This window comes from Eptatretus burgeri, chromosome 10, assembly GCF_056783735.1.
Source record: "Eptatretus burgeri isolate ZD-2024b chromosome 10, Ebu_testis_v1, whole genome shotgun sequence".
In the NCBI taxonomy this organism is placed as follows: domain Eukaryota; kingdom Metazoa; phylum Chordata; class Myxini; order Myxiniformes; family Myxinidae; genus Eptatretus; species Eptatretus burgeri.
Window position 1 is genome coordinate 41,051,984 of NC_140970.1, and position 23,224 is coordinate 41,075,207.

At 44.2% G+C, this 23,224-nt stretch overlaps 1 protein-coding gene across 3 annotated transcripts in view; it reads left to right on the forward strand.

Moving 5' to 3' along the window:
- LOC147018391 (mitogen-activated protein kinase 8) overlaps nucleotides 1-23,224 on the forward strand; it is an 84,162-nt gene that overhangs the window by 29,713 nt on the left and 31,225 nt on the right. For all 3 annotated transcript variants that reach the window (XM_085897984.1, XM_085897983.1, XM_085897982.1), the window contains exons 5-10: nucleotides 4,403-4,461; nucleotides 7,794-7,932; nucleotides 9,139-9,304; nucleotides 9,615-9,686; nucleotides 21,220-21,402; nucleotides 22,870-22,994. In XM_085897984.1, coding sequence (XP_085754110.1) covers nucleotides 4,403-4,461; nucleotides 7,794-7,932; nucleotides 9,139-9,304; nucleotides 9,615-9,686; nucleotides 21,220-21,402; nucleotides 22,870-22,994 — 744 coding nt within the window. The remainder of the gene's footprint in view (nucleotides 1-4,402; nucleotides 4,462-7,793; nucleotides 7,933-9,138; nucleotides 9,305-9,614; nucleotides 9,687-21,219; nucleotides 21,403-22,869; nucleotides 22,995-23,224) is intronic.

Consider the following 23,224-nt stretch of genomic DNA (forward strand, 5'->3'; position numbering starts at 1 on the left):
CAGAAACAAGAGAAAAAAAAAAAGAAAAAAAAAAAAGGCAAGTTTTGTCCAGAAATATATATCTCACATTGATGAGTCGCAGTATTCAATATACTATGGGTGGGCATGAGGAAGGATATGACAACGAGAGACAGAGACAGAGACAGAGACAGAGACAGAGACAGAGAGAGACAGAGAGAGACAGAGAGAGACAGAGAGAGACAGAGAGAGACAGAGAGAGACAGAGAGAGACAGAGAGAGACAGAGAGAGACAGAGAGAGACAGAGAGAGACAGACAGAGAGAGACAGAGAGAGAGAGAGAGAGAGAGAGAGACAGAGAGAGAGAGAGAGAGACAGAGAGAGAGAGAGAGAGAGAGAGAGAGAGAGAGAGAGAGAGAGAGAGAGAGAGACAGAGAGGAGAGACACAGCGCGAGAGAGAGAGAGAGAGAGAGAGAGAGAGAGAGAGAGAGAGAGAGAGAGAGAGAGAGAGAGAGAGAGACAGAGAGCGAGAGAGACAGACTTTATCTTGAGAATTCCTCGGCTGAGTTAATATCAATGGCAATGTATCTAGAAGAGCAGTCCTGAAGTGAGATGGCAGCTTGCAAACACTGCCAGTTAGCCTGAGTGAACTGTCTGACTCGCCAGCACTGAGGCGGCTCTCTGAGAATAGTCAGAGAGATGTTGACTCTCACAAGCACATGATCAGATGAACCAACTGGAGCAGAGGAATAACAGGAGACATCAGCAGGAAAGTTTATAATTACCAAAGGAAAAGGAGTCAACAGCACGAAAGTTTGTCATCACAATCACGAAGCAAAATTGGAGGATTTGCTTTTTTCTACTTTGCATTTTCCTTCTACTTTGCATATCTTTAAAACTATTGTGTGTAATGTAAAACAAAGGTGGAACTTCAAAAACAGAGAAGTATTGTTATGAATTTGGAAGCCTTTTGCACACAGACAGTCAGCAGTCCCATAGTTCAGTTATCTCGTTAAGTATATGTGGATAGTTAGAATCCCTCCCCTATGTCTAATGGGTTAATTTCATGTGTGCGCTGTGGATTTCTTTTAAAGTCAGGTTTTTTACATCTTTAAATCTACCAATGCCAATAAAACCCTCACTTCACTCCTCCTCCCACTCTGTGGGCGAACAAGTGCTTCACCCACCCAACTTTCACTTCATACCACGGCAAAATAATGCACGTTTCTGACTACGGATGTGGGTGGAGCCCCCTCACCTCGGAGCTCTGACTCCGCCCCATCAAAGAAGAATGACTCCCCTGTCGACACTGGGGAAGACAACAGGGCCTCTCTCGGGGGAGGCGCACCAAGACGCCGACACGCCCCTCCTCCAATCGCGGCTGGCCACCATGACACCCGACAACGCCCTGTCCAATCTAGAGGCGAGTTACCCGAGAGCGGATCCCTCCACCCCACATGGGGGAGGGATAAGAAGGATCGCGAGCTGTATCCGGTGGGTTCCTTAGAGGTCATTCCTTGCTTGTGGTCTGCTGGGCTCTCCTGGTCGTCGGTCATCGTTCGTGGCTGGCCGGGTCGTTCATACGATCCTGGCTGCGCTCGTTGGATTCTGGTTCGTGTGGTTGAGTCCCACCATGGTGGATTGTGTTGGAGCGCTCAAGCTGGGGATCCCCGTTCCCTTCCACGGACTCCGAGCTCCACAAGTGCGAGTCGGTAAAACCGCACGAGACGGCCAGATACCCGACCAAACTCGAACTCCCAGCTTGCCTATCCTCCATGGCTGGAAGGTTCGAATAATGTGAAGCGAGCTGTTTCTTATCAACCGTTTTGTTGGAGTGCTAAATCCACTTGGCGAGCACGCTACAATACTGAATTTGCACCGTCACTGAATACTAAATTGATCAACTTGAACAGAGTTCAGGGCTACTCACGTGCGTTGGCCACGTGTTGTTCTGCAGTGCACCATGTGGTGGCTGGCTCGCTGTAAATGTGAAATTTTATTTTCCATGATATTTCCCCTTTTTGTGTCTTCTTCCATTATATGACTCATCACTTGAGCATAGATAACTACAAATAAAAATTAAACGTTTCGTTTTTAAAAGTTTCTTCAACTGTTTCGTGGATTGCTTGGTGAAGCCACTTGGCGCACGTTCTTAAAGCTTCAATCAATGTTGAAACTGCGGTTCTATTCCGTAGGTTGGAAAGCAAAATTAATTGAATGATCACAATGAGTAAAAAATATTTTCAGTTGTTATGAAGAAATGAATCACCACATCACGGCAGGAAAGCCGAGAGGTATACATGCTCACTGTAAGCTGTGTAGCCTGGGTTCGAATCCGGATCCAGCTTTAAACTGTCATACCGGGTGTTTCACAGGCAGAGTGATTCATCAATGTGTGTGCTGTCCCTCGGATGGACAATAATCTGGGCGTCTCATCTGCCGGAATCCCTTTCTCCCTTGCCTCTCTCACTCCTCTGCCTCTCTCACTCTGCCTGCTCCTCCACCCAGTCCTCCACCTGCTCCACTCCCCCACTCACTACTGCGCCTGCTCCACTCCTCCACCTGCTCCACTCCCCCAACTGCTCCACTCCTCCACTCCTCCGCCTGCTCCACTCCCCCCCATTCCTCCACCTGCTCTACTCCCCCCCTCACCCACCCCCATTGAGGGGACTGTAGCATGTACGAATCAGATTTGGAGTGAGCCAATGGAGGGTTGCAAAGGTTGCTGCCTGCACGACCATGCATGCATGCAGGCAGGTGAGGCATCGCTCTCCCCACCTGCCCCCCTCCTTGCTTTTCTGAGCTCCCCCCTTACCCATCCCTCCTAGCTTCCCCTCCCACCCCTTCGTCCTTTCTCTCCTCCTTTCTCTCCCCCTCACCCCCCATACCCAATATCCCCACCAGAAAAGTGACAAGTGGTATTTGATCGTGACAAATTAATATCGATTACAGCGTCATATTTTCAGTTACCTTTTCAAAGTTAAAGTTTGCTTGAATGCGCCATGTTTGCTTCAGGGTGTGGAGGAGCAACAGCTGAAACCAGAATCCTATCCAGGTTCCTCCTGATGACTCTGTTCTTTGCTTCCCCGTGTTCCTTCTGTCGACTCCAACGCAGTATTTTGTCTTTCATTTGATTAAGAAATTTTGTCCGATTCTAAACATGCTTTGTCCAACTCAGTTAACCTTCCTTTCCAAACTGGGTTGCAGTAGCATTGAGTGCTCCTCCCTCAAATGATTGATATTCTACGTGCACGCAAACAAGGGGTCACTCTGGAATCAAATTGCTCAACATTTACACGGCCAGTGTTTGCATCTAGAGTGCATGGAAAATCTTGCAGGCATAGCATATGAAGAACAAAGGCATTAGGGGACGTAACAAAGGGACTGTAAGATGTAAGATCACTCAATCACCGCAGGTTGGTCGGTGGTCTTTCTGTCTTCTACCGACTCCTCTCCAGCCTTGCCCCCCCTGCTCTCTCTGCGATTTGTCCCCACCACATTTCCACAGGGCGCTCAAGGTCCGCCAACAACCCCCTTCTGGTAAAACTACCAAAATCACGAATCACTGCTCATCTTCACTCTTTCATTCCTCTTTTTTCCCGCCTTTGGAATAAACTTCCTCACTCTATTCTTTCCCATTCTTCCCTCCAGGCTTTCAAAACAGCTGTTCACCACCACCTCTTATCTTCCCCCATCCAAATCCTCGATCTTTTCTACCCCCGATAATCCACCCAAGCCCACTTCCTTCATTTCTCCTGCTTTCCTTCCTGAAAGTCCCTGTAATGTCCATCTTCTCTTCGCCATGTTCCCCGTCCCATCCCCATCCCTCTCCCTTCCACAGTTCACCTAATGTGTCTGTTCCCCACTGTTTTGTCCCTTCCACTCCCGCCCCTCTTGTCTCGTGCCTCCTTGATGTGAGTTGTGTGTTTGCTCTCATACGAGCCTCGACCAAGGTATACAAAAAAAAAAAACAAAAAAAAAAAAAAACATTGCTCTTACATTGATTGTTAATAATGTCTTGTTGGTTATTAAAGCCAAACCACACTGTTGAGATGTGCATGCATTGCCACGAAATGTATTAAAGGAAGGCATGGGTAATCAGTTCAGATCAATTTTAGCGAGCTTTGTTGTGCTTTGGCCTGTTTCACCTGTTTGGCATTCACATCAGAGCACACAACTCATGACGTGGGATCCAAGGTTCATATGCCACTCACTTTGTTGATTTGTCCATATTTAGCAAAGGTTTTTAAGTTATGCACACAAAAGGTAAAACAACATCCCCCCCTCCCCCAAATTCCCTAAATGATTTCCAGGTGCCATTATCTTTGCCCTTCTGGTCAAGTTCTCAATTGCTTTTGGGTTCCTGCTGTGCTCCTTATGATTTGTGCAGTATGGACAAGCTTCTCATGAGCTGAGTTTTCTCATGCACTCTCTTTTCCCTCAGATCATCAAACTGTTCAACGTATTCACCCCTCAGAAGACTCTCGAAGATTTTCAAGATGTGTAAGTTTATTTTACACATTTTTTTATTAATCGATTTGGATGATGACAATAATAACAAGAAGAGCACTCGTTCGAGCGCATACCTCCACCACGCAATGCCTGATCCACGAGAACATTTCGGGCCCAATACATTTTTGAGATATCGTGGCCCTATCTCTGGCCCTATCTCTCAATCGTTTTTTTTTTCGTTTTTGGCCCTATCTCTCAATGGTGAAGAATCACTATAAAGATTCAATAATTATAGTATCCGGATCCAGATCTGGATCTTCACCAAAATCGAATCGGTTCATCCTCGTCACAAACCCAACCTGCCCACCAAATTTCATCAAAATCCGTCAACAGCTTCTTCAGATATCCTGTACACAGACAAACAAACAAACAGACAGACAGACATGAAAAGACAACCTCCTTCCACCTTCGGTGGCGGAGGTAATAATCATAACAACTAGAACTGCGAGCAGTGCTGTCGGCTTCCAAGCAGTCCGAATCTCCCACACGGAGCCCAATTTGTACGGTTCCTGGGAAAATGGAGTCCAAATCCATCGTAAGTAAGGAAAACATTATGTAAAGTATCCATTGACAAGCCATACGTTGTTCCAAATCCGGTACAACATTCGATGATGAAATCACCCACTTCGATAGAGGTCAATTTTTGGAGGACACTTTACGTCGGGGACAATAATTTATATTCTTAGAATTGTGACATATAAAACCTCCATCATCAAGCCACATGTCACAGCAAAGCCCATCTCACAGGGCATTCACCGATGTTAACCGATTTGGTAAGCGTCAAACTTTAAGGACCATTTTACCCCAGAGATCGTTACCATCCAGGTGTGCCTGGTTTATCGCAGGTAATGCGACAACACCCTAGAAACCTTGTAAAACATCTGATTCTTCCCAATTTTGCAGCAGTCGACTCTTAGAGAGCACTAGTGACTTCTATAGATGGTATCACATCTCGAATAACATGTTTAAAGTAGGCGTGCCAAGCCTTGGGAGAGACCTGCGTGTTCCGGCTCGAGGCATTGCTAATGGGGATGGATCTTTTCCCTCAAATGCTAAATATAGAGCATGTATCAACAATCTGTCCATAACAATAAAGCCTAGTTCATGAGGTATTCAATGTTATTATCCAATTTGATAAAAGTCAAACTTCGGAGGCCATTTTACCCCAGACACTGCAAGGCCTTCCGAACGGGGATGGACATTTTCCCTCATACAATACTAAATAAGTATCTATCAACGATCTACACAACATAATAAAGCCGAGATCATGCAGTCTTCAATAACATTATCAAATGTGATAGAAGTCAAATGTTGAAGGCCATTTTGTCTTGGAGATAGTGGTTGTGCTCATGCGACCATTTCAACATGGCCTTGGCTTAAGTAAGAGTGTGAGATTTGTTTGATGCCCAGCAGTAGACTTGAACAATTCATCACCTTTGTCAATTCCTTTCATCCAGCTCTCAACTACACATGGTAGATTTCAGATATTTCTGTTGCAGATTCTGCTTTCACAACTACAGGACACAACAAACCTCCTGATTCACGCAATTATTTTGTCTATTCATCATCTCATCCGTCTCATGTCAAAAACTCCATTCCATATTCCCAGTTTCTTTGGCTCCACCATCTCTGCAGTCTTCTTTTTCTTGCGTCTAGCGGCTAGGCTGCTGGGGAGTTATGGTTTTGTTGGGGCGCGACTATGCCGCTGATGCTGTGCCCCTCTACCAGTACACTGGTACTCATTTTGCTGACCTCAGAAGGCTGACAGGCTGAGTCAACCCCACCTGGTGTTAATTCAGCAGCCAACAGGGCTCCAACTCAGGACCCTAAGATCCCAAGCCACCCACCCTACCTGCTCAGCCAACACCAGGCTTATCTCTGCAGTGATATGGATTTTGCATCTAAAGCCAAAGAAATGCATCAGTTCTTCACGAACCATGGCTACCCAACTTCACTTATGGAAAAGGCTCTCAACCGTGTCCTCCTCACTGACAGACAGAATCTTCTTCTCCAAAATCCCAACCGAAGACTGACCAACGAATCCCTCTCACCTTGGTTTACTGTCCAGACAGTCTTGTAGTCAAACAAATTATCCACAGAGAAATCTTATAATCCTGCAACAGGACACGGAAACTACGTCCATCTTTTCAAAACTTTCTGGTCAAAGGCACGTTACCTTCAAATCTTCAGCCAGGCACTTTCAAATGAATGCGTAGCCGTTGAAATACCTGCAACTTTATCGGGATCGAGTCATACCATCATTTTGACTGATCACTTTACTTGCACATCATGTATTGTCATTTGCTGCATTTCATGTTCACTCCGCAATAAAATTTATAAATCGGTGAAATTGGATGATGCCTTGAAGATCATTTTCATGAACATCTCAACGAAGACAATATCCGCAAGCTAGTCTTGCGTCATTTCAACCTTCTGTGGCTATCAGTCTGTGGAGTGACACTATTTCATGGAAACGACGATTCTCAGAAACTCCAAGAACAGCACATCATCTATAAACCTGGAACATCAGTACCAAACGGTTTGAATGAAAAAAAAATTTCAGCTGATATAACAACCAAATGTCATCCCCCATCCCCTTTCTTTCAACTGTCACTTATTGGGTTTTTTTCGCTAATATTTTCATTTTTATCCCAGTCCTCGTCCCCTCGATTTTAACTTCTGAACCCTGACCCTTCGCATTAAAAATCAATTATTCACACTCCCATGCTCATCTGATACCTGATCCTGCTCTGACTCACCCCCATGTGCCCCCTGACCCCACCCTATATTATCTCACACTCTTAACAACTCATTGTTATACTCCAAGGCTTGTTACATTGTCCAGAGATTGAACCAAGCAGACTGAATCATATAGTGAGGTAGTTATCTTCAAATAACTTCTCTCTTCTTCATGGAAGGCTAAATCCAACCTAAGGCATCTCAGGTCATTCCCCCAACAGGTCGTGTGTGTCCACTCTCAGGAGAGCTAGAAAACAGCATCTGGCTAACCTCAAGGCTGAACCATCAAATCGGTCTCCTTACTCATAGATATGGTGGCACCTTAAATCTATCTCTCTGTTCTTCAACTCTCCTTCTTGCAAAGACCAATTACACTTTGTTCAAAATCAAAAGTACTATATGAGAAATGAAAATGATTGGTTGATTGAATAAGCTTAACGCAATTGAGCATTTGGTCCAGAATTCATTGGTTTGATTTAACCTTAACCAACCTGTCGGAAACAGGTGTGTACTTTTACTTGATGCTGTGGGCGTTGGAAGGAAAAAATGATTAGCGACTCACATGCCTATCTTCCTTATTGCAGGTACCTAGTGATGGAACTTATGGATGCAAACCTTTGCCAAGTTATTCGTATGGAATTGGACCATGAGCGTATCTCGTACTTGCTCTACCAGATGCTATGTGGCATCAAACATCTGCACTCTGCTGGGATCATTCATCGGGTAAGGTTCAACTGTGATTTTTTGAAGGAGGTATTTTCTAAAAAAAAAAATAGCAAATAATTGATTGTAGTATAAAACATTTCTCGGCCCTGTGATCACCTCTCTTTGATGACTCTCCTCGGTACATCATTTTCAACTCAATGTTCCTTGGTAAGCAAGTTATGCTTTTACCTCGATCAGTGTTGCACGGTAAGCTCAGTAAGCTTCTCCAATCTCTGGGACACTCCACAATAGCAGAACTGCAATAGCGGGGACAGATGTGCGAACATGTACCCAGGTGCTGCCAACTGTTGTTACGCCCTTGGTTGGTATTAGTGACCAAAGAAAGTAACATGAAGATGAAAGTCGAGGAAAGCAATTAACTACGACGTACCCATAGTTGGGTCAGATAATGAACACAAATAAAAAAATATTGGCTTTAGTGTGGGTCAAAATCAGAGCCTTAATTAATTTAATTTTGTATCATTTCAGATTTTCCTCGACGTTATTCTTATGTTTAGGTTTCTTTCTTGTACCTCTTTCAGTCTGTCTGTCCATCAATCTCTTTTCATTCCCCACTGATTCCTGTTGAAATCTTTGTTGCATGTTTGCAAATTTAGAATGAGGCCCTCTCAAGGCCTAACCCTTTTTAAAATACTTCCTATGCATCTTCATATTGTCTTCTTCTCATTTATTTCACTTATTCTTATTATTATTCTAATTCAATAATTATCCGAGGTTTCTTGCTAGGGTTGTCATCCAACCTTCGTCAGATTGCCAGTTAGACTTAATTTGATGTACTATTTTCTGTCAAAGTACAAAAAGAGCCTCTAAGTTCTAGTATGACAGAGTGTCCTCAACTTTAATCATTCAGCGATGACTATATAGCAGGGCAATCACAAGTGCTGTGAGGCTGTCATTTTCTCCAATCGCTAAGCTTTCATAATAACTCATCTGCCAAACTGCCAACCTTGGAATCCACGTTTACACTTCCTAATTTGCTCACAATCTCTAATGATCATTTGCAGGAAAACTGTTACCAAAGTGGTTTATTCAGTGGTGTTAATGGCTTCGTAGTACAGTACTATATTAGCTTCCTCTCATTTCTCATAGCAAAAAAAGGTAGGGAAAAAGACTTAGTCAACTCACAAAAAATTTACTTTTCTCCACTACTTCACACTAAGTGCAACTTGGGTCAGGAACATTTCTTGATATCTTATTTTGCAGGACTTGAAGCCAAGCAATATCGTTGTGCGTTCAGACTGCACATTGAAGATCTTGGATTTCGGACTGGCTCGCACGGCCGGTACAAGCTTTATGATGACCCCTTACGTTGTGACTCGTTATTATAGGGCACCCGAGGTCATACTGGGAATGGGGTATACGGAAAATGGTGAGTGTGATGTGACAAAGATCACCAGCCTCTGTCCAATCAAATATCCAATGTCACAACCATTTTTTTCCCGACTTACTTACTGTAATATTTTTTTAAAATTTGTGACGAGATTACGCAAACTGATTAGTATGGATACGAAAACATGAGGAATAGCGAATGGGTGGGAAAGTTGATGTGGTGTAGTAATTTTATAAATGTAAGTTCAGCTTCTACTAAAAATATTCTTGCTGTACAGGTGCTCTTTTACCAGCTTGTGGTAGTATTTTAAATAATTCGTTTTTCACCTAATTGAACCTTCTGTCGACAGTTGATATATGGTCTGTTGGCTGCATCATGGGGGAGATGGTCCGCCACAAGATTCTCTTCCCTGGCCGCGACTGTATCTTTTCTGCCGAGCATTCGCACTGTAAACTTTATCAGTGGGAGATCAACATACTGTGGAAGGAAACAATGATCTCCCGTGCAACAGAACAACATGATGTGAATGCCATCATGTTTGCAGCTGCCTAACACCTCCCAACAGGGTTTTAAACACACCATGAAGTACCTGCTTTGATATTACTTTTGAATTTAGGGTTCTGCTTTGTTTTGTTAATTACTGTCGCAGCCTTTTTTTTGGAAAAGTGTTTACCTACTCCTGGTCACAACCGTTTTTTGTCCACAACCACATTTTACTCAGGTATGCACACGTGCATTATACAAAGAGTATGAAAAAGGAAAAATCGGCACAATAGATGCAAGACCATCAAGTCTTCCAGGCTATAGAAGTTATGAATATCTCGATACTAGCAGATAACCTGGTTCCACTGGGATGTTGTAAGGGAATTATTTTCCAATAGAGTGTGGAATATTTATGGAGTTGACAGGAATGTCTTTTGACAGCATAATGACAGGGATCCGTGGAAATTAGCGAGCTTCAAAATATGACCGAGTCCGCAAACCCTTTCTTCTTCAAGGCCACATTCCCCCCCCCCTCCCAACTCCAATTCCAATTCTCATTCTCTCCCAACTCCAAGTCCACATCCCTCCCCCCTCCCTCGCAAGTATTGACAAACACACTGATTAGACTTGTCGCGACCTCGAGCATATATGAAAGGTAGCACAGTGGTTTCTAGTTTTTAGCCACGTCTTGCGTAGCGAACGTGGCTCGAAAAGAGCTCTGCGTTGTTCTTGTTATTCTTCTGCTTGATCTTCTTCTTCTTATTGTGAAGACAAAACCTTTAGGACTCGGCTCTTTTATGTACAGGATCCGGATCTCCTTAAATACTAAACACCTGTACACATCCTCGCATTGAGGGTGCCTTTTGAGAGCGTCTATCATGAACTTTGAAATATATTCGGACATTTGCTTTAAAGTTTTGAAAAGTTCACGTTGCTATTTAAAGATTATTCCATTTAATGTATTGTAATTTCGTAAATACACTATTTTCTTGTCATGAACGACGATCGTCCATGACGGGTCTCGCTATTGGCTCAATCAAGGCATGTGACGAAATATCGGAAGTTGTTGTTTTTTTGTTTTTGTTTTTTTTCTTCTTGTTCTTGTTCTTTTCTTCTGGTGAAGACAAAACCTTTAGGATGCGGCTCTTGGACACATTTGTCCTTGTTTTCATTATTTTTGTCTATTTTGGTTTTTATATTAAAAAAATTATTTTCATTCATATTTTCTCCTAATACCCCCAAATTCTTTTGGGTATTAGGACAATATGCAAGGCTGTGTGCCTCAAGAGCTTCCCATCGCCAAAGGTCACGTTCCCAACCCTCCAGGATTCCACGCTCAGTATCACTTCACTTCAGATCACGGCAAATAAATAAATAAAATAAAAACCCACTATCGATTCGTCCCAACTCGTTTTTCGTCACCTCCAACTTTCCAAGGATGTAATAGTTAGGATTCTGAAGTTCTGTTTTTGGGACATGTCGTTAGTTTCCAAAGGAATTAAGTTTTCTCAGTGAAGTAAATAGATACAAAGGAAATTACTCATTTGTTTGTTTTTTTTTTCTGCGATTTTCCGTTAACAGCTGTTAGTCACTGTTACTAGTCACTTAATAGTCACTAATAGTCACGAACAGTTAAGTCACTGCTAAGACTGCGAGGTTTCTCGGGAAAGCAAATCAATTGAAAGGTAATTATATGTTGACAGAATAAACTAAATAGTTTGTTTTATTTCTGTGAGATGTACAAACCGGTGACCGAGCAGATACACCATGTGCACAACAATAACGAATGCAACTCGAAATTTCATGAACGTCGAGATTTGTAAACCTCCGCACCCACTGTCCAGGCCCAAGAGCTGTCAAATGAGGCATCATCCAGCATTACACATTCTGTGGTTACGACGTTTACCCTGTTCAGACGCAATAGTTAAACTTGCATTCATATTTCTAGATAGATATATAATACGGAATCGTACTGCCTTTGTCCAGCCTATTCCTTCAAGGTGATGCTTTGGTGGCTCACTTCTGTGAGCCATAATTTATCACTCTCAACAGGCTAAGTTTGAGTAGGTTTTCCAATGGTGATTTGAGTAGGTTTTCAATCATAATTTATCACTCTCAACAGACTAACTCCAGCATATTGGTAAACCATGCAAAATGAAACGCCACCTTATTAGTGCACGATACAAAGCTTCACGGGACGTTAAAAGTGGTTCCTGAGAAGCATAGTGACTTTAAAAGTTATGAAAACAACACACCATTTCATTCCTTCCAGTTAGATGTGTGTGTGTATATATATATATATATATATATATATATATATATATATATATATATATATATATATATATATATATATATATATATATATATATATATATATATATATTGTTACGATGCCGGAGGGTCGACCAATCACCCAGAATGTAAAGGTCGTCGCCCCGGATAAGTGCGGAGCGGACGGGTCCTGACTGGACCGAAGTTCACCAATGGATAGGCCATGTGGGGTAGGGTCGATTGCCAACTTTTCATTTTACCTAAGTACCCACATGGTCCGACTACCGGGGAAGTTCACCCTCGGCCGACTTTGTCCGAATCGAGTCGCTATCGCCAACTCGGATCCGGCAAAAACCGAGCGGAATTACCAAAGTCGGGCCGGACAAAATGAACAAGTTACCAACACTAATCCTCAAACATGGTCATGTCGAGCCAAGGCATGAAACACAAAACGAACTGATACATTCAACAATTGGGGTTTATTTATACAGTAATAATGGAGAGCTAGGGAACACATAAGAGCAGAACTATACCGAATACAATAAATGCAAGTCTATACAGCGAACGAAGCACTCAACAGTTTTCTACTTGTTAGACGGGCCCATGCACACACACACACACACACACACACACACACACACACACACACACACACACACACACACACACACACACACACAACAAACAAATGGTGGCTTATGCCTTTAGTACGGACTTCAGCTCGGAGGGACAGATGAGCTGAAGCCCAGGGTCTGCCTCGGACCTTTCCACCTCATGTGGTCTTCAAGCTGTTCAGACCGGGCACCAGCGTGGGCGAGCTGGTTCTAACCACCGCGAGCCGCGATCCTCTCTGAGCTCCGGCGGATCCCCTTGCGCTTCGGACCATGTGCTGGTGAGACGAGGCGCCGATCCTTCCCGACCCGATGCGTTGCTTCCCCGAAGAACCACTGACCAAGATGAGGCCAAGGAGTCGCACCAAGCCGGGAACCAAGCAGAGAACACGAAGAGCTCCACGAACCAAAAAGAGCCAACCAAACCAGACCACGAAGCAGAGCAACAGACACCCGAAGAACAACCCCCCGACAAGAACCAACTCGAGCCAAGCAGAGGGTCCCTTTCTTATTCCTCTTCGCCCCACCTCGCTTCGCTTCGGCGTGACTCATGCGCCCTTGTGCACCGCCCCCCGCAACCACGGGTGGGGGCTGTTTACCTTGCTGAATCTCGTGACGACCCGTTGAATGTTGAATCACGGGACGGGAGGGTTCTTCTTTGTTGTTCTGACCTAACTATTAAAATAAATCACAGCGCAATTACATAGATTTACCCATTAAACAATGAAAGGGAGCTATCTATAGAACACGTACTTAAAGAGATAACTGAGCTAAAGAAACCTGCATGTTGTGTGTGATCGATTTCCAAATTCGTAACAATATATATATATATATATATATATATATATATATATATATATATATATATATATATATATATATATATATATATATATATATATATATACACATACATGTATGTATGTGTGTGTATATGTATTGTGTTACTAACAGGGTATGCTTACACATTGCGTAAGCACACGAACCGTGCTTCCCCATTAACTAGGGTCGCTCACCTGCATTTTATTTCTCATTTATTTATTATTTTTTTTCATTCACTTATGGTTTCATTTACGGATGCTTTCCGACGGTTATGTGATTGTTCCTGGTGTATCAAGTTCAATGTCCGTCAGTGCACAAAATTTCTGTGCTTCCCCATTGTCTCAGGTCATGCACCTGCATTTCTTTCATTTTTTTTCATTTATTTATAGATGTTCTACGACGATTCTGTGATTTTTTTCTGGTGCATCGGCTTTGATGTCCATTAGCCCGCAACATTTCAGCTTTCTATGTCATCCGGAAGGTACCGATCTTCAATATCAGTCAGTGAGGCAATTAATATGCCTGGTGTTGGTTTAATGGTTTGGATGGCGTGCTTGGGATCCTAGAGTCAGGTCAGGTCAGGTATGGAAGCATGCGTCGGAAAAGCTCGTCACTGGTACTCCAGGGGCCTCTGTTTGGCCATCCCCCAGGCAGATGCCTGGCCCATCCCCATCTCTTTGAGATGCTGATCAACCTGCTGCAACCACGAGGAACGTCGCCCTCCCGCACAGGTACCAGCAGAGCCACACCCCTTGATCCAGTGAATCCATGACTCCCCAGGCCTGACTCAGACGCATATTGTACTCTGGCTCACAGCCAGCAGAAACATGAATATCACTGCCAAAGTAAGTGAATCTCTCCGTGACGTCAACATCCTCACTACAAACAGGTACGGACAAGATATCAGCATCCAATATGTCATTGAAAGCCTGGATCTTAGTTTTGACCGAGGAAACCTGTAATCCCAGTGGCTCCTACTCCTCATTCAACACCTCAAGGGCCCCCGAAAGGATATGCAGAGTCTCTGAAAGATGACTGCATCATCTGCAAAATCAAGGTCAGAGATCTTGACATTCCCAAACAATGCACCGCAGCTTGATCTCTCCGACAACCTCCCCAAAATCCAGTTCCGACAAGCACTGAAAAGTGTGGGGTCAGTAGGCAACACTAACTTTGTGGAACTGAGGATCATGTGAGATGATACAGGTTGCCCTGCCCTTCACTTGGCAATACATTTGGGTGCCCCGTCAGTTATAACTTCATGTAGCAGTCAGCTGGAGCTGAGAAAGTTAGAGAATGCAGGAGCACTACACAGTATACATCACACAGTACACAAAATGTAGTACGCAGCATGGAGTTGGAAAAATGGACAGTGCACCTGTATGTGTCCTCACTATCTTTCCGGCCCTGCCTCTGCATTGGACGAGAGCTTCCAGTGAGCTACACTCATCATACATCCTCCCTGAACATACAAGCCAGACCATCCCAGAACTCCACCCCTGAATCTCATCTCACAAGTTTTATCATTTCCCCTTCTACTTGATATTATTTTGTTATTTTGTGCCCATCATCCCCACTTGGTATTTTTCGTTAACCAGAGCTTGCAGTATTAGTTAATGTTATGACTTTATGCTCACTGTTTCATGTGGAGGCCCATCAGAATTACGCCCTGTGTAAGCTATGCCAATCCGTGTGCTGAATAACTTGGCATTGATTACAACCCATTGCACACAATTCTCAACGTCGTCACCAAATTCAAGAACAAGATCTCAATTGATGAAAAACCCAGGGTCAGGTATTGCTTCACATCCAAGGACTGTAGAAATCCTTATATTGGCAAACTAGAAGAAATTAAAAGCAGAAGTTGGATGAATATGTTATGTTGTAATAACTCCGACCATTATGCCACCAGACTGAGTGGCATAATGGTTTGAGTTTACGCTCCGAGTCTGAGAGGTTGAACCCAACCGTATCCATGTCATATGAAACTTTAAAAATGGCACGTGTTGTTTACTTGCTTGACACTCAGCATAAAAAAAAGAAAAAGGATATAGCATGGACTAACAACCACATGTTGGCAATTATCGCACAAGCTCTGAAGGGCCCAATGGACTCTTTCTGCATTGAAGTTCATTTCAAGGAACTCATATTATATATATATATATATATATATATATATCACAAGTGAGCAACATGACTGATTAAGATAACACAGTCAGCAATCGCACACCGTTATTTACAATTGGGTCATCAATTTGATATTTGAGAGATTCACATTCTGGATTCCTCACCCAACATACATTGCAGATTGATACATAGAAGTCTTGCACGTCAAAGCCCTGAAGGTCAGCTTAATTGGTGAAACAATGGAGTGCACACCAGTATGTTTGGTGGAAAAAGTTATAAGGCACACAAAAGATAAATGGCATCATTCAAACATTACCTCATAACACCACAACAGCATTCTCCCCACAGTTCACCGAATATCACAAACTCACCGCACAATGACACCATGCCTCCTCATTTGTAACACGACCCAAGCATCACCAGCCATGGTTCTCAATGCATAGGAGATGATGATGATGATTATATATATATATATATATATATATATATATATATATATATATATATATATATATATAAATAGAAATATATACATATATAGTTGCAGTTCTGCAAAACCACGTGCCTCGAAGACAATGGCACCCAGCATGCAGTGATCCCCAGGCAGTTATTTAATTAGTATTCATGAGGTTAGTCCTCCCCTCATGTCTAGTGGATTAACGGGACGAAGTGCGTTGCGTGGGACTCGCAGTCAGGTCCAATAAATATCTCGATTCATACTCTGACCTCTCCTCTAACCCTTTCCTTTTAGCCATAGTGCACAACAAGCATGCACGCACACATGCCATTCAACAGACAATTGTTTAATAAGCACACCGCGATGCCTCCCATGGCTCGGATCATCCCTGTTGCACACAAGACGGCCTGCCCCGGGAATTTGTGCAATATTATATTCATTCAAATCTGCACGCCAATTCCCAACCAGCACCTTACCTTACACCGCACCTCGCTCACCAAATATCACCACTTTGACCACAAACGCCTCCTGCACACGGGAAAAATATCCCCCACCCCCTCACACCTCTGCATCACTACAATTCGCCACTCTATTTTGAGGAGCACTGCACGGCGTCAGCCATTGTCCTTGGCGCTGCGCGATGCTCAACCACAAAAAAAACGCGATATAGCACCACCGCATCTCCCATGAAAAGTCCCGGGTGAGTGTCCGGAATTGTTCCAGCCCTCATCCAGTCGTCAAACCACGGCATGACCGTAAGCAATGAGTAGGGGTCACGGGAAGGGTGATGCGGGAGTTTGGTTTGGGTCCCGGGTATGCATTTTGGCTCATGAAGGAGCCCGTGGGTGGTGAAGAAAGTCCGCCAACATCCAACATACGAGGTCCATCTAAAAAGTAACGGGACTGACTTCACAGAAATTTTAGACCAAAAAATATGTTGAAATCACAGCTTGTCCCCTTCAAAATAGTTTCCCTCCAGTCTCACACTTGTCCATCCTCTTCTTCCATGCTTCGATGCACCCCCAGAAGGCTTCTTCTGGAATCCTCCGGAGCTCCGTCGTCACGGCTCTTTTGATGGCCTCCACATCAGGAAATCGGGTCCCCTTGATCACCCCCTTGAGCTTGGGGAATAGGAAAAAATCACAAGGGGCCAAGCTGGCGAATATGGGGGTTGCTCCAGAGTTGGCACGTTCCTCTCCGCCAGAAACAGTCAGATGCTCAGAGCACTGTGAGCAGGGGCATTGTCATGGTGGAGCACCCAGGTGTTGTTCTACCACAGATCCCTCCTCTTGTCCCGGACTGATGTCATGAGGCACCTGAGGATCTCCTTGTACACGTATTGATTCACTGTTTGACCCTGTGGTAGAAACTTGAAGTGGACGATACCCTTGATGTCAAAAAATGCGATGGGCATCACCTTGACCTTCGACTTCGACATCCTTGCTTTCTTTGGTCTTGGTGATGCCGGACTTTTCCAGTGACGACTCTGCCGTTTGGTCTCGGGATCGTATTTGAATATTCACAATTCATCGCCAGTAATGACTCTCCCGCGCAGGTCTGGATCGACCTCGAGGCACTTGATAAAGTCTTGACAGACAGTGACTCTTTGCTGTTTCTGGTCCTCGGACAACAGCTTGGGGACCATCTTTGCGCACACTTTGCGCATTTCGAGATTTTCAGTGATGATGCTCCAGACAGTGACCTTGTTGATGGAAAGTTCTTCAGCAATCATCCGCACCGTGAGTCGACGATCTGCGCGCACCATCTGCTTCACACGCTCGATGTTGTCCGCCATCCTGTTTGTTGAAGGTCTTCCAGACCGTGGATCATCTTCAACCTCACCCCGTCCCTCTTTGAACCTCTTGTGCCATTCGAATGCAAGTGTACATGACATTGTTTCTTCCCTGTAAACTTGCTGCAGCATTGCGAAGGATTCGGAAGGTGTTTTGCCAAGTTTGGCAAGAATCTTCAGATTGGCTCTCTGCTCACGACTCATAGTGCGCCGACTCAGACTCGACAATGTGTAAAGCACGATCTGTAAAAAAATCACACTGAGCGCAGTCAACCATCACCAATCATATATATTGATGGAATGTTGCGAAAGACTGTGACGCAACCCGTTCATTCAAGTTGTGGAAGTGGAGCACACAGCAGGCTCAGTCCTGTTACTTTTTCGAGAGACCTCGTACAGACTACACTCGGTGCACGTTCGGGGCGGGGTACCGGCTTGGGGAACATTCCCCCCCCCCCCATGTTAAGTCAGGAGCTCCAAGCCGTGCCGAAGCTGGTCGGCATCTGAGCCGGTTTCCGATCCAGGAGCATGGCGGGGTGTGGCTAGGGCTGCTGTGGCCCAATAGAGGAGCAGGATTTGGGACACAGCACGTCGCTTTCCAGTCCTTGCCCCACCTTTCGCCTGAGGCTCATAAAAGGGGGTTGTGCGGATCAGTCAAGAGAGCTTCTTCTTCGCGAACATTATTTGTGTGTGGCTACCGTCCACAAGAGCTTCTTCTTCGAGAACCTCATCCGTGTGCAACTGCTGTCCTTCTACAGTATAAAGTGGACTCCCTGCCATGCTGTCAATGTGGCGCCACCCCTGGGAAGCCAGACAGACTCACCACCGGCCACAGACGGCAGACCAGTGCGGAGCTCACGTTGCCACGAGCCCTGGGCCGCGTTGGTCAGCTGACCATGCCTGGAATTTAGAGGGTGCTCATCTTCACCTTTCTCTCTTTCTTGGCCCTCTAACTTTCCTTGGGTGTGTGCGTGTGAGTGTGTGTGAGTGTGTGTGAGTGTGTCTCCTCCATAACTTCAAAACCATAAAACCTCGCAGCCTGAAACTTTGCAGGCCTACTAAGAAAACTCGAAGGAAGTGCATGACTGAAAATTTGGTGTTCGGGTTAATTAAAACACCCCTTTTAAAGGTAATTAACAGCCATATTTAATTACATCCTTCACGATCCTCGGCCACCTGGCTGTCTGGGGTCTCAAGGCGTTTCCTGGGTAATCTCGCTGGGGTCTGAAGCCACCATGTTTTTTGGCCTGCTGAACCATCTTTGACTTGGAACAGGCTGCAACAATTTCTCAAAGAGTTTTTTTTTTTCCAGTTTCCTCACTCATATTATCGAATGCATGTTCATCATAGCTACGAATCGCCTGGTATATTGCAATGCTTATAAACGCCTGGAGACGCCAGTGTTCGTGACTTTATTTTATTTGTACATATGAATAACCGAGGGATTCTCTTAAACTAAGGATTATTACAAAATGTAAGCTCCAGATTTGAAAGTATCAGCAGTTCCGACTCCAAAAAAATAAAGTGTTGATTTGTTCAATTCGGACATTGCATGGGCGTTTCTGGGTGCAGAGTTGTATCGACGGCAATTGGTAATCGCTTACCTTGCCAAGCATTCCATTGGAGCGCTTAAGTCTTTTACTGAGCTGGACAGTACAGTTCGAGTCAGTTGATAGCGGTACAGTTCGAGTTCCGATCGAGATGTGCAGTCGACAACGACTACAAGTAGAGGTATGTTTACAGCACACACGGACATGGTACATATTTGGATCTGTACAGACTCTCCGCAGGTGTGTGGACATGCCATGCCTGTTGCGGATGCTGTGGTTGGCAAAGTTTCATCCCATTTCTTATGGAGGTTCTATCAGGTTTTCCTTTGTCCTCGTACCTGTTTCTAAAGCATTTGTTTACCGGATTTGCTTTACAAAGGTTACATGTTTCTCTTTGTGAGTTTCAAAGCAAAGTATGTTTGATAACACCCAATTTCTGAGCTGTTTGCCATATTAACGTATTTTCTAAATTACCAAGCCAAATTTTTTTTTCCACCTATCACACGCAGCTGTTTATAAAGAATAATGTTTCTCAACATCTCCCTGAAACGTCTATATCAATGTAACGTTTTTCAGTGAAAGCTCCTCAACGTGTCTGGGTTGTATACAGCACGTACTGCAGTCAGTCATCACATTGACTCCATCCTGCCGATTCCCGAAAAATTGCTGATATCAGCGGTGTGTGCGTGTGTAGTGTTCACTAAGCATAACATTCTCTCTGATAACTCCCAGTCTCTGTCTCTCTTGACATATCCGGATGGTCGTTATGTCTGACCAGTGGTCATTTCTGGGCGGGGTTTGTCTCTGGATGGGAGTTTGTCTCCGGACATGTCCAGGCAGTGTTCGTGTCCGGACGGGAGTTTGCGTCCAGGCGATGTTTGTCTCCGGACGGTATTTATAGTATGACCGGTCGAAAATGGATTTCAGACATTATTTTGTTTCCATCTTCACTGTTATTCTCTGCAGAATCATTTTGATGAGACAGTGTCAATCGTAATTGACACTGCACCACACGTCTGCCTTCCCTTTCTCTCACCTATCGCTGCCTTCTCTCCCCCCCGCCCCTCCCCCATTTCATCACTCTTCTCTTTCTCCTCATTCTCCCCCCCCCCCTCTATCTTTCCCGATCTCAGTGTTCGTCAGCGAAGCGACGGGTCGTACGTATATATATATATATATATATATATATATATATATATATATATATATATATATATATATATATATATTGTCTAACATTGTCTTGAATGTCAATTTGTAATTTTATTTTTTAAACCAACAGCAGCTGTGATAAAAAGTCATTTACACCGCCGTTTACGGTCTTGCCATGGCAAGGACCTGTCTTGTCTTTCCGTTTAACAAACATTGGTTGATAAAGGAACGGCAGGCTTGACATCGCACAAAACGGTACATTGATCAATGTACAGTATTTTTAATTGTGTTTCGCAGGACGGTGCAGTGACAGTGCGGGTACTTTTGCCATGTATCATCATGGCTTGCAAATGAACATCTCTCTGGAGAGCCTCTCAACTAAGTGAAAAATGAAAATAAAACCTGAGGATGAGGATTCAAATCGATTATTTTCATTTCATTCCCAAGGCTACACCTTGTTATATAAAATTTAAATAAGTCCAAAGTAATGAAATTAAATTATTGTCTACATTCTGATGTGTTGAGTGGCAATGCCAAGAGGCAGAGATTATGAGGCAAATGTATCTGATTACCTTACTTTGTCTCTTCTTTGCATAGGAAGGTAATGGGAGATGTTTCCCGACAGCAATTTCACTTCAATGTGATTATTGTGGCATAGTGTCCTGCCTTAACCGAGTTTCTGGTAGACATTGACCAGTGGAACAAGGTGATCGAGCAGTTGGGCACACCACCTTCCGAGTTCATGAAACGCCTACAGCCAACTGTGCGTAACTACGTCGAAACAAGGCCGAAATACACAGGCTACAGCTTCGAGAAGCTCTTCCCAGATGCTCTCTTTCCTGCGGACTCTGAACACAGCAAACTAAAAGGTGCCTTTCCCTCACACAACACTTTTAACTTCATTTGGATGAAAAGGTACTTCATAGAATCCTTCTTTATGTATTACTCGCAAATACAAGCCGTCGCTTCGCTGATGGGAATATTAAGATATGGTGAGAGAGAGAGGGAGAGGGAGAGGGAGAGAGGCAGAGGGGTGGGAGAGAGGAGGAAGATGAGTGGGAGAGAGAGGAGGCAGAGGGTTGGGAGAGAGGAGGCAGAGGGTTGGGAGAGAGGAGGCAGAGGGGTGGGAGAGAGGAGGCAGAGGGGTGGGAGAGAGGAGGTAGAGGGGTGGGAGAGAGGAGGTAGAGGGTGGGAGAGAGAGGAGGTAGAGGGTGGGGGAGAGGAGGCAGAGGGGTGGGAGAGAGGAGACAGAGGGGTGGGAGAGAGGAGGCAGAGGGTGGGAGAGAGGAGGCAGAGGGTGGGAGAGAGGAGACAGAGGGGTGGCAGAGCGGAAGGGTGGCAGAAGGGGAGGGGTGGCAGAGGGGAAGGAGAAGAGGGGTATTATATAATCAGAAAGCAAAAAGGAGAGTTGGGATAATTTGAGAAAATATAGGAAAGGTAGGGAAGGATAAGGAAGGATTCTTGTGGCTAATGCAGATTGTACTGTGATTAAATGACGAACTTGACTACCTGGTTGCAACATTACTTGGTTATGGTTGAGGCTTTGCAGTCCTTCTGCACATTACTGCAGGATTTTAAATTTAGCTTGGCCACCGACGACAATCGCCTACTCCTTGTGAAAGACCCCACCGTGCTTTTCATTCACTGGTCAGCAAATACTGGCATTAGCTTAACATCCATCCTCGCTTCCTCGGGTTGGCACATTGATAAATGCAATGCTCCGTCAACAAAGTACCAGTCTGCCAGTTTCTAGTCTGTTCGAAAATAAAACCAAGTCAAGATTGTTAAAAGTTGAGTGAGCTACCTAAACACCATCCTGTGGGACATAAGAGAGGATAAGAGTTTTGGTGAGAAACTTGAAAGGAGGAATGAGGAAATAGGATAGAGGATAAATAAGAAAGTACTGGAAGGTGAGAAAGAGAAAGAGAAAGTCATAAATGCTTCCATTTTCTATAGACAACATATAATTTCCCCATGTTTTGTAAATCCGGATGAAATATTTTTCCTGTGAAGCGTTGTTCAAAAAGTTTTGGGGACTGCATTCTATTAAAAAAATTTTCTGCTCTGACTTGCAGGTTAAGTTATGAGAACTTTTAAAATATGTTTTGGTAGTTTAAATACTTTTCAAAAACTGGCACTTTCATTTGTCTCATGCAACAGTGGTGCAAACCTAATTTTGATTTTGGTATTTTGTACATAATGGACTCTGAATTCGTATTATTGCATGGAGATCGAAGGCTTGTACCACAGCTCAGTTCCTAATGTGCAGCTCCTTTATGGTAGACTTGATTGTCATTGTTTTAAGTTGAGGGTTTCATCAATGTTTGTTCCACCAGCGAGTCAGGCACGGGATCTCCTCTCGAAGATGCTGGTCATTGACCCCGTCAAAAGGATTTCTGTGGATGAGGCCTTGCAGCACCCATATATCCACGTGTGGTTTGATGCCAGTGAGGTGAACGGGGTAAGACCGAGTGACCCCAGCTATTCTTCTGCTTCCTCACAACTTATAGACTTCACATGCACCTTACATTGCAGTTCACTCATGTGTGTGCGCCTCCGAGGTAAGCCACTAATTTACTTGCTGCACATGACACGTGGGTACATCATGTAACCCTTCACTTATGTGCGTGGCCTTACACTGCCTGCAATCATTCATTATCTGCATCGTAGGACTCAATATTAATGTATTAT